General features: G+C 37.1%; 1 protein-coding gene and 1 long non-coding RNA gene across 2 annotated transcripts; both read left to right on the top strand.

The window, feature by feature from the left end:
• The first annotated feature begins 315 nt into the window (after positions 1 to 315).
• Positions 316 to 4,781, top strand: LOC124283672. The gene is made up of 3 exons (XR_006900379.1): positions 316 to 377; positions 1,208 to 1,259; positions 4,688 to 4,781. It is a non-coding gene; the product is annotated as an uncharacterized LOC124283672 (long non-coding RNA).
• Positions 4,782 to 5,295: 514 nt separating this feature from the next.
• On the top strand, positions 5,296 to 10,921 carry LOC124283630 (ankyrin-3-like). The gene is made up of 4 exons (XM_046719623.1): positions 5,296 to 6,055; positions 7,145 to 7,305; positions 7,921 to 8,158; positions 9,163 to 10,921. Exons 1-4 carry the CDS (start codon positions 5,532 to 5,534, stop codon positions 10,919 to 10,921), a joined length of 2,682 nt encoding a protein of 893 aa, XP_046575579.1. The 5' UTR covers positions 5,296 to 5,531.
• Positions 10,922 to 11,607: the final 686 nt, after the last annotated feature.

Genomic DNA, 11,607 nt, shown 5'->3' with positions numbered 1-11,607 from the left:
ACCCCAACAAATAAGCATCCGTCTTAGCATTAAAAAAATGACAATTGACAAACCTTTTCCGACATAAACGTTTCCCATTTCAAGTAAACCAAGCACCATAATCCGAAATTGTCTTCACGAAGGACATTCAATGTAACTAGAGAATAGAGCGTGTTTCCTTTCAAAGGACCGCGACATACCAACCAAAACAGACAGTGCCATAACTTTCCACGAACAATATCATAACTTTTTCAGGTGATGAATGGTCATGCTAATACCGATATAATTAAATTATAATTTGATTATTTTATTTTCAGATGGCACTTTTTACTGGCAAAAAAGCTTAAACACATTGGTGAAAAACGAAAAGATGAAGAAGAGCAATTTGGCCAAGTCAAGTATGGACTATTGTATTCTCATCCCTCATCTTCAGTTGTTGGCGATCTTTAGCCTATTTTTATATTATGTATTGTCCAAATTGTGCTGTTAGTTTTAACTTCATATGCTAGTTTTAAATTCGAATTGTGATAGTCTAGTTGTTTTACTGTCCTTTGACGACGGGTTTTATAATATATACATATTCTTTATAATCAAATTTGTTCTCGTCACGATATGGCTGAAATATTGCTGATGTGACGTTAAATATTAAATCACTCACTCATTCACTCACTCACTCATCCCGCATCTTAACGAGCGCATAAGAAGTGTGGCGCCCATTTTTTGAACCAAACCACGAAGGCTGAACCACTTCCAACTTGTCTTTATTTTGCCAAACTGCAGTAATGCAATCTATGCTATATTTGGGATTACGCTTTCTCAGTACTAAGAAAGTGTAATCCCAAATACATGTGTTACATTTGACCACTTTCTAAATGGCATCCTTTGTGCATTTATTTTTCACCACGTTTAGGGGTACAACAGAGTATGCTGATCCTTTCACCACGATTTCAAAGAGCGTCACACGGCTCTTGCTAAGAACATTTAAGGCTGAAGCAAACATTCCAATCAAGTTTTATTGTAGTGAAGGGCATTTCAAACTTTGACTCGTCAGTGATACAAAAGGGTCCGTTGCAATTCCACATATCGACTCTTATCATATGTTTCCGATATATTTTTCAGGTGAACTTTTGACTAGGTTCTATGTTTTTTTCATCCCTGGTTTGTAAGTGATTCATCAAAACATGCTTATGCTATAGCCGGAATTGTACAATCGACTTCTCTTCTTCAGAACAAGAAAGTATGACGCCCTAAACTATGTAGCAGCCCCATTTGAGCTTAAGGTGAGTTGTTTTCCTTTCTATACCTATATCAGAAAGTCATAGTATCATAACAATGTACTCAGTCATATCACATGTTTGCGAAATTAAGAGTAGTTGTAGTAGTTCCTATAAAGTTATGATAGTAGAAGTAGAATTAACAGTAGTAGTAATAGTAGTAATAGCAATAGTAATAATAGTAGTAGTGGTAATAGAAGTAGTAGTAGTTGTAATAGCAGTAGTTATAATAGTAGAAGTAGTAGTAGTAGTAATAGCAATAGCTATAGTAGTGTAGTATTAGTGGTAGTAGTTAGTAGTAGTAGTAGTAATAGTAGTAGTAATATAATAGTAGTATAATAGTTAGTAGTAGTAGTAGTAGTAGTAGTAATAGCAGTATAATAGTAGTAGTAGTAGAGTAGTAGTAGTGTAGTAGTAGTAGTAGTAGTAGTAGTAGTTATAATGGTAGTGAGTGGTAAGTAGTAGTAGTAGTGGTAGTAGTAATGGTAGTAGTGGTATGGTAGTAGTAGTAGTAGTAGTAGTAGTAGTAAGTAATAGTAGTAGTAGTAGTAGTAGTAGTAATAGTAGTAGTAGTAGTAGTAGTAGTAATAGTAGTAGTGGTAATAGTAGTAGTAGTAATAATAGTAGTAGTGGTAATAGTAGTAGTAGTAGTAGTAGTAGTAGTAGTAGTAGTAGTAGTAGTAGTAGTATAGTAGTAGTAGTAGTAATAGTAGTAGTAGTAGTAGTAGTAGTAGTAGTAGTAGTGTGTAATAGTAGTAGTAGTAGTGGTAATAGTAGTAATAGTAGTTATAATAGTAGTAGTGGTAATAGTAGTAGTAGTAGTAGTAGTAATAGTAGTAGTGGTAATAGTAATAGTAGTAGTGGTAGTAGTAGTGGTAATAGTAGTAGTAGTAGTGGTAGTAGTAGTAGTAATAGTAGTAAATAGTAGTAGTGGTAATAGTAGTAGTAGTAATAGTAGTAGTAGTAGTAGTAGTTAGTAGTAGTAGTAGTAATGAGTAGTAGTAATAATAGTAGTAGTAGTAGTAGTAATAGTAGTAGTAGTAGTAGTAGTAGTAATAGTAGTAGTAGTAGTAGTGGTGGTAGTAGTAGTGGTAGTAGTAAGTGTGTAGTAGTAATAGTAGTAGTAGTAGTAGTAATAGTAGTAGTAGTAGTAGTAGTAGTAGTAGGTAATAGTAGTAGTAGTAGTAGTAGTAGTAGTAGTAGTAGTAGTAGTAATAGTAGTAGTTATAATAGTAGTAGTGGTAATAGTAGTAGTAGTAGTAATAGTAGTAGTTAGTAATAGTAGTAGTAATAGTAGTAGTGGTAGTAGTAATAGTAATAATAGTAGTAGTAGTAGTTATAATAGTAGTAGTTATAATAGTAGTAGTGGTAATAGTAGTAGTAGGAGTTATAATAGTAGTAGTGGTAATAGTAGTAGTAGTAGTACTAGTAGTAGTGGTAGTGGTAGTGAGTGGTAGTAGTAGTAGTAGTAGTAGTAGTAGTAGTTAGTATAAAATTAGTAGTTATAATAGTAGTAGTAGTATTAGTAGTGGTAATAGTAGTAATGGTATTAGTAGTAATAGCAGTATTTATAATAGTGGTAATAGTAGTTGTAGTAATAGCAGAAGTAGTGGTAGTAATAACAGTAGTTACAATAGTTGTAGTGGTAATAGTAGTAGTAGTGGTAATAGTAGTAGTTATAATAGTAGTAATAGTAGTAGTAGTAATAGCAGTAGTTATAATAGTAATAGTGGTGATAGTAGTAATAGTAGTAGTGGTAATATTAGTAATAGTAGTAGTAGTAGTGGTAATAATAGTAGTAGTTATAATAGTAGTAGTAGTAATAGTAGTAGTAGTAATAACAGTAGTTATAATAGTAGTAGTGGTAATAGTAGTAGTAGTAGCAGTGGTAATAGTAGTAGTGGTAATAGTAGTAGTAGTAGTAATTGCAATAGGAATAATCGTAGTAGTGGTAATAGTAGTAGTAGTAATAGTAGCAGTAGTTATAATAGTAGTAGTGGTAATAGTAGTAGTAGTAGTAGTGGTAATAATAGTAGTAGTAGTAGTAGTGGTGGTAATAGTAGTAGTAGTAGTAGTAGTAGTGGTAATAGTAGCGTAGTAGTAGCAGTGGTAATAGTAGTAGTAATAGTAGCAGAAGTAGTGGTAGTAATAACAGTAGTTACAATAGTTGTAGTGGTAATAGTAGTAGTAGTGGTAATAGTAGTAGTTATAATAGTAGTAATAGTAGTAGTAATAGCAGTAGTTATAATAGTAATACTGGTGATAGTAGTAATAGTAGTAGTTAATAGTATTATAGTAGTAGTACTTTGTGGTAATAGTAGTAGTTATAGTAGTAGTAGTAGTAATAGCAGTAGTTATAAAAGTAGTAGTGGTAATAGTAGTAGTAGTAGCAGTTGTAATAGTAGTAGTAGTAATAGTAGTAGTAGTAATAGCAATAGGAATAATCGTAGTAGTGGTAATAGTAGTAGTAGTTATAGTAGCAGTAGTTATAATAGTAGTAGTGGTAATAGTAGTAGTAGTAGTAGTGGTAATAATAGTAGTAGTAGTAGTAGTAGTGGTAATAGTAGTAGTAGTAGTAGTAGTAGTAGTGGTAGTAGTAGCAGTGGTAGTAGTAGTAGTAATAGTAGCAGTAATAGTAGCAGTAGTTATAATAGTACGTAGTGGTAATAGTAGTAGCAGTAGTTATAATAGTAGTAGTGGTAATCGTAGTAGTAGTATTAGTAATAGCAGTAGTTATAATAGTAGTAGGTGAGGTGAGGTGAAAGTGGGTTTTACGTCGTGCTTGAGAAAATTTCGCTCATATGACGACGTGCATGCGTGTATGTGTATGTGTATGTGCGCCTGCTTGTACTAGCCCAGACTGAAGCTGGTTTTATAGTGCTAGCCCACTGAGATACCATGCCGCAGTGAAGCATGAATACCCCACTCAGACACATTATACTGACTCCGAGCCGACCCGACCAGTCCTTGTTGTACCCATTAATGCCGAGCGCCAGGCAGGGACCAACAAGTACCATATTTTAACGTCTTTTGGTATGACGCGGTTGGGGATCGAACCCGCGACCTTCCGCTCTCCGGGCGGACGCTCTAACCACTACACCGCGGAGGCGGTCAATAGTAGTAGTGGTAATAGTAGTAGTAGTATTAGTAGTTGTAATAGTAGTAGTAGTACTGACAATAGTAGTAGTAATAGTAATAGTAGCAATAATAATAGTAGTAGTAATATTATTAGTAATACTACTAGTAGTAATAGTACTATCTATACCGTTACTTATTTTGATGGTGAAAGCAATATCTGGCGCCTTGAAGCTCAGTGACGAGTACAATTTGCCAGGAACATGGTCCTGTTATCAACCCTCACACTACAAATGTCATAATTGTGTTTCATACACGGACATATCGATGGAAACTAATTAAAAGTTGTTATTTTTCAGACTAACGTCTGTGTGGAACCGCAGCAGTTCAACATTCAAACGAAAGACTTCTTTCTACCATCACTACAACAGATTGGTAACAGTATCAAAGACATTCGAGAATTCTACTGTCCTCGTGGTATGTTCTTTTTTCTATCCATCCAAGAAAGGTTTTTACATCAATGTTCCACTACACTGACAAATTTAAGATTGAAACAATCCCAGGAAGTAATTAATCGGTATGTCCTTATTGAAATGTGACATGTTTGTATGTCGCCCCATTCAGCAATATTCCAGATATATGGCGGCGGTCTGTAAATAATTAATTCTGGACCGACAGCATAAGCATCGATCTACGCAACTGGGATACGATGACATGTGCCAATCAAGTCTGACTACCCGATCCCGTTAGTCGCCTCTTAGGACAAGCATGAGTTGCTAAATTTCAATTCTAACCCGGACGTTAACGTGTCGGAATGTGTCACGTCCCCCAACACATACAAATAAATATTTCCTAACTGTATTAAATGCAGATGATTTATATATATATAAAGTCACAGTAAAATGCATTCAAATGTTATTATAAAATAATTATCACTGATATTCATGATTTATACTTGCAGGTAAACTTAGCATTGCGCCTAAAAGCCTTACCGCCAGTCTAAAGAGGATCACTGAAAAACTTGTAACTTTCCTTCAAGAAGAAACATTTTCTTTGTCCCAAAACAGTGGACTGATAGACACAGCCAAACCAAGACTTCTTCAAGAAACAGATGGTTTCATCTTTATCGCTAAGACATTGTGTTTTCCATTAAATATACCGTACAGTGAGTTGCCATCTGATATCCACTGCGACATTGTCTTGATGCTCCCTTCTCAACCAGCATTTGTGCTGACTGTAGTCGATCACGACACCACAGAAGCAAGGAAATACAACGTCAGTGTTGCTAGAGGGCTGATCACCTCCCTCAATAGGTTCACTGACGATGACTTTTCAGCTGTGTTTGGTGTTGTGTGCAAGTCTCATCTTGACTCATGGGATACATTTCAATCCAAGTTGAAGACGCTTGCGCATTCATGTAGCAGATTTGTTACCTTTGACTCCCTTTACATTTCAGAAGGCAAATATGATAAACTCATTACTTCTTTTTGGGCTTCAGTTGCCAAAGTAGAGCCTGGCGATCAGTTTCCCGACGCAGAAAGGATTAATTTCCTAACAAAAGAACAATGCACAGTGTTGTTAGAAAATATGAATTCCAAATATGTGTTTGTGTTGACGCTTCCAAAGTGTGGTGGAACTACTCTGATGTTGGAAGTTGCTAGAAGACTTCAAAACTTTCTACCAACCTATCTCATAGTCAAATCAGTGGAAGACAAGTCCAAGTACAGGTCAGATCATTTCACTATTTTACTGGAATGAATGAATGAATGAATGAATGATGAATGAATGAATGAATGAATGAATGAATGAATGAATGAATGAATGAATGAATATGGTTTTAGGCCGCTTTTAGCAATATTCCAGCAATATCACGGCGGGGGACACCACAAATGGGCTTCACATATTGTACCCATGTAGGGAATCGAACCCGGGCCTTCTGCGTGACAATGAATGTATGAATGTTTAACCAGGTAAAATGCACCACCCATGTGAATCAACATGTCCTTTAACATCATTAATTGCAAATAGTTACTGTCCAACTAGAAGAGAAACTGCTTCAGAACTCTTTACGGATGGTGGCAAGGTAACACATTTCCCAGCAACCGCAAAGCTGGCTCACGGATAAAATAAATACAAGACTCATCCTCTCCGGACACCATATTCTTGGATTTTGTCACAGAAATACTCATCCAATTAACGTATCACAAGATTTTTGCAAATATATACTGTCTAAATTATACATCTACCAAACACATAGCTACTTTTTAGCTTTTGCAACATGAACTTAACAAATTTTATCTTCTGAGTAGATATTCAGCAATTCTATTCTGCAAAATCGATCATTTTTATACATTTTGGGCATTATGTCAGAACCTATTTACTTCGTAATGTTGTCAGATGTTTGCTGCAACTTTCTTTGTAGCTTTGTTGAATTCATGATCACAACTATAAGGTAACATAAAACAAATTACTATATGATATTAGACTAATATGTACTTTTGCTGATTTTCTATTGTCTTGCATATCTATGATGTTTTTTGGGACATCTTAACGCATACGTGATCATCAAAGTCACAATGAAACAGTATTCATTATCAAGAAGTAGCGGACATGGTTAATTCCCAAGTAAAACCAAGTTTGATTAAACGTTAAGGTGTAAACGTTGAAAACAAAGTATATGAACTGATCTGGCACAGAATAGTTATGTCTATGACATATTTTTTCATATTGTATATTTTATACAGCCTGAGTCATGGCCTACTACTTTGTCAACAACAATTACCGTTTGGTATCTTCATAGTGTATATTTGTTTCAGATGTTCGTGTAAGAGTGTTTCAACTACATTGATTTCTGAAAGTCCTGCCATTACACATGTCTTGGACAACAACTGCGAGTCCGAGAGAGCCGCTGTCACAGAATCAATTCTACCTTTGCATGATGACCAAACCATCAAAATTACGTGGACCTTCTGTTCGGGTATATTTCAAGGACAAAATCATATCACAATACAATCAGAAATATAATCTATGTTAGACTAACTGAACAAATTACTATTTTCGCATGACAATGTACCAATACATATGAATGTACTTCAGAAATACGAAATACAAACATGAAATGAAGATGTCATTTTATAGAAGATTAATAGTTATCATATAAATACGTTTAGGCATAATTGGGGCGTCTGGGTAGCCTAGTGGTTAGAGCGTTCACTCCTCACGCCGACGGCCCGGGTACGATTCCCCACAATGGTACAATTTCTGAAGACCATTTCTGGTGTCCCCCGCCGAGATATTGCTGGAATATTGCTAAAATCGGCGTAAAACCATACTCAGTCAGTCAGTCAGGCATAATTGTACCCGATTCCATTTGTTTGCAAAGTTTTAAAAAATGTACCTTCGGCGTGTTGAAGTCTAAGGAAGGAAATAGCACATGGATTTGTAATGCACAGTAGACTTTACCTCATGGTATCTAGGGACGGTAATATTTCTTAACTATGTATCAAATAAGTAAAATCAAATTTAAAACTAATTCACAACATACAAAATAACACATATGGATGTATTTAAGCTCATTTTCTATATGCTGCAGACTTCATCAGGCCGCAAATTATGGATGAGATACTTGACTTGTTTGGATCATACCGGCATGTGCTTCTTGTTGGGTCAGCTGGTGAAGGAAAATCAGTCACGGGCCTTCTTCTTCTTGAGCACTTCAGGTCAAGGGGAATACGTGTACTACATGCAACAAGTGCCGCGAAAATGATGAGTGCTGTTCAAAACGCTGAAGAAACTTTCATCTTTTGCGATGACGTGTTTGGGAAATTCAGGTGCACATTTACATTAACACCAGATTTGGAAAATATGTTCAGTCGGCTCCAAACGAAGACAAACATTAAAATGCTGTTCACCAGCAGATGTGATGTTTACGACGATGCACGTCAGCGTTTGGGGAAGCTGAAATCACATTTTGAAGGTTCAAGGGAATTGAATCTAACAGAGAAAACCCAGACAAGTGAGAAGGCGAAAATGTTAGATAGATATTTAGAAGCAAGTAACAGGCGTATTCCTGACATGGAGAAGGAAAGCATAGTTTTGAAACAAAATACGCATGGATTTGCTCACTCGTGTCATTTGTTCGTCACTCTTGGAAAGGAGAATACAAAAGCCGGACAATTCTTTGACGATCCGTTGTATTTCGCTGAAAAACGCATTCTACAACTTTTGAGGGATTCTGTCATGAAGTGCCTCCTCTATCTCTTAACGGCATTCAGAGGTACACTTGATTTGGAAGATCCTGCTGAAGATTCAGCAGAAAAACGACGGAAGGTTATAAGACATGTTGGAGAAACATCCATGTCTGATTTTTCCTCCGTTGCTGCAGAGGAGCCATTCTTGTTTACAACAGAAGGTTCTGTGAAGTTTTCTCATCCATCGTTTCTTGAAGTATCGTCAAATATCATAGCCAAATGTGATATTTCATTCATCATACAATATGGACCTCTTGAACTGCTTGAAAAAGCAAGCACTATGAGAGACCAAACATACAGCATTAAAATTTCGGAACACATTCATTTCATCGAACTAGCAGAAAGGTTTTCACATGAAATAAAACTTGGTGCATTTGAAAGCTGCTGCTCACATCGATTGCTAAGAAATCAAAACTTTGTGGATCAAGTAATCTGTCACCTCCCCACTTCGACAGATGACTTAGCTATCGGCAGACTACTATATTGGGCATCCAGCAATGGTTCAGATGCGATGATGAAGCATTGTTGCAGAAGTACACACTTACGAGGGAAACGTGCCATCATGCAGTTTTGGGCTGTACCAGATGGGGCAATCATTCTGCATTGGAGTACATTATAAGCAGTTTGAAACTGACTTCACGGGATATTGATGACATCACTGAAGATGGGTTGCCATGCCTAATTGTAGCAGCCAATCAGAATAACGTTGAAGTGTGTAAAGTGCTAATCAAACACGACGTGGAAGTATACATCGCAGATCCACGTATGGGAGCAAATGCACTTCATTGGGCTGCTGCAGCTGGTCACTACGATGGTGTGGAGGTGCTGTCAAGACACATATCACTTGAACGTGAAAGCAATGGGGGAGTTACGCCTTTATTTGTGGCTGCAGAAAATGGTCACCTGGGTGTGTTTAAACTTCTCCTCCGAAAGGGTGCAGTTATCAATAAAAAGATAAAAAGCAGGATTGTGTCATTAACAAATCCTAGAAACGAAGGCCGTGCATTGGTTAAACAACTAAATGTATCAGATGAAGGTTTTACACCTCTTCATGTGGCAAGCTATGAAGGACATTTGGACATAGTAGAACTATTGATAACTGAAGGGGCTGATGCCAATTTGAAGGCTGATTTAGGACCTCCGGTAGCCTTTGCTGCAAAAGCAAATGATATGTGCATCTTTCGTCTGTTTCTCAGTGATGACAGAGTAGCTTTCAGTGACGTTATCTCTGCAGCATATGAATATGGTCGTACTGCAATGCTGAAAGAGGCTGTCCTACATAAACGGTCCAAAGCTAATGACATTATAAAAGCAACTTTGCAGGGAAATCTTGAAACTGTGAAGGAATTACTTGAGGAGTCTGAGGAAGGCTTAAGCTCACATATCGAAGGATACTCACTTCTTCATCTAGCAGCAGCTTTAAACCATGGAGATATTGTGGATGAGCTCCTACAAAGAAAGATTGAAGTGAACAAATCTTCTGAAGGTGGATTCACAGCTTTGCACGGAGCATCTATTACTGGCTCTTCTTCGGTTGTTGAAAGTCTCATCAGAAGGGAAGCTGATGTTGACCAGCTTGCTAATGGTTTTGGTCCTCTTCACTTTGCATCGATGTATGGAAACACAAATACAGCCAGGTTTCTGATACAACATCAAGCAAATATCCATCTGAAAGGTTATCATCAGTGGAGCCCACTACACGTTGCAAGCATCCACAATCAACCCGACCTTGTTCGGCTTTTGCTGGAGAACAATGCTGACGTGGAAGCTTTGTCTGAAGATCTCTCAACACCTCTTCTATTTGCTTCATACCTGAACAATATGGACATAGCAGATATATTGTTAGATCATGGAGCTGACTTGCATCCCAGAGGTATGTCATACCACCCACTTCTAGGTACTGCTCTCTTGGGCCACCCTGAAGCTGTGAACAATTTGTTGCAGAGAGGCGCAAAAGTGAATCATGTCAGTGCAGTTGGTGTAAGTGCTTTGCATGGAGCTGCATATATGGGGGCAATGGATGTGCTCGAGTGTCTTCTTGAGAATGAAGCAGATCCAAACCTGAAACTGTTTGAAGGGATATCACCTGAGGAGAAATCTAAAATTGCAAGTCATGTGGAGCAATGGTGCAAAAGCACTCCCGGGAAGGATATCAATTTGAGAAGGTATGATGGTGGTTCTGCACTACATATGGCTGTTGACATGGGTTACACAGACATGGTGGGACTTCTGTTGAAATCGGGCGCTGATCCGAATCTCAGGAACATGAACAATGAAACAGCAATAGATATTGCGAGGGAGAAGAAGCACAGTGGCATCTTGAGACTACTAGAATCGTCCTAAACTGGCTCTGCCATAAATGAACAAAGGTTCAAGAAGCGCCAAGAGCTGTACAAAGAAGTCGTGTTAGTTGTTTTTGTTGGATTGATTACAATTCAAAACAAATCTGACAAGCAAAACAAATTTTCGAAGTTGTGATATGAAAGGTACCTAATGGGGACGAGTGTCTCAATTTTTCTTCATGTACTTTAAGTTTTTTGTCTCAATTTATCGTTTGAAGAAAAACGTTGTTGGTTGGTCTGAATGACTCTGCCATGTTCTTTCTCAATATGTAACCTGACAATACAGTGCTCAGTTCAGCCTTTGAGAGACGTGAGGGGGGCCTGCAAGACAACCTATGATGTTCGCCGCATGATTCTATGGGTTGACAAAGGGACCTTTTTTACGACTGTCCATTTGGTCCAGGGGAGCTTTTCATTTCAGCAGCCATTTCAAGGTTGTAAGAAGCGGGAGCAATGAATGTTGTGTTCATCTGGGACATAATACTTTGTTTATTAATGATCCTCTGAATCTTAATAATGTCATATACTACAAAGCATGTCCTGCTTGACTGTGTTGTTATCCATCACAAGGATAAGTATTTTAGTGTTAAAACGCTGGAAGATCTTTTTAACAAAGTTAATTATCATTTACTTATTGAGTTTTTAAAAGGAATTGAACTGATTGATTTGATTCATACAATTTGTCGA

This window comes from Haliotis rubra, unplaced genomic scaffold (assembly GCF_003918875.1).
Source record: "Haliotis rubra isolate DU_JTF1 unplaced genomic scaffold, ASM391887v1 Scf1094, whole genome shotgun sequence".
Lineage (NCBI taxonomy): Eukaryota > Metazoa > Mollusca > Gastropoda > Lepetellida > Haliotidae > Haliotis > Haliotis rubra.
The sequence above is the reverse complement of the archived record's forward strand: the minus strand, read 5'-3'. Positions and strand labels throughout refer to the sequence as shown.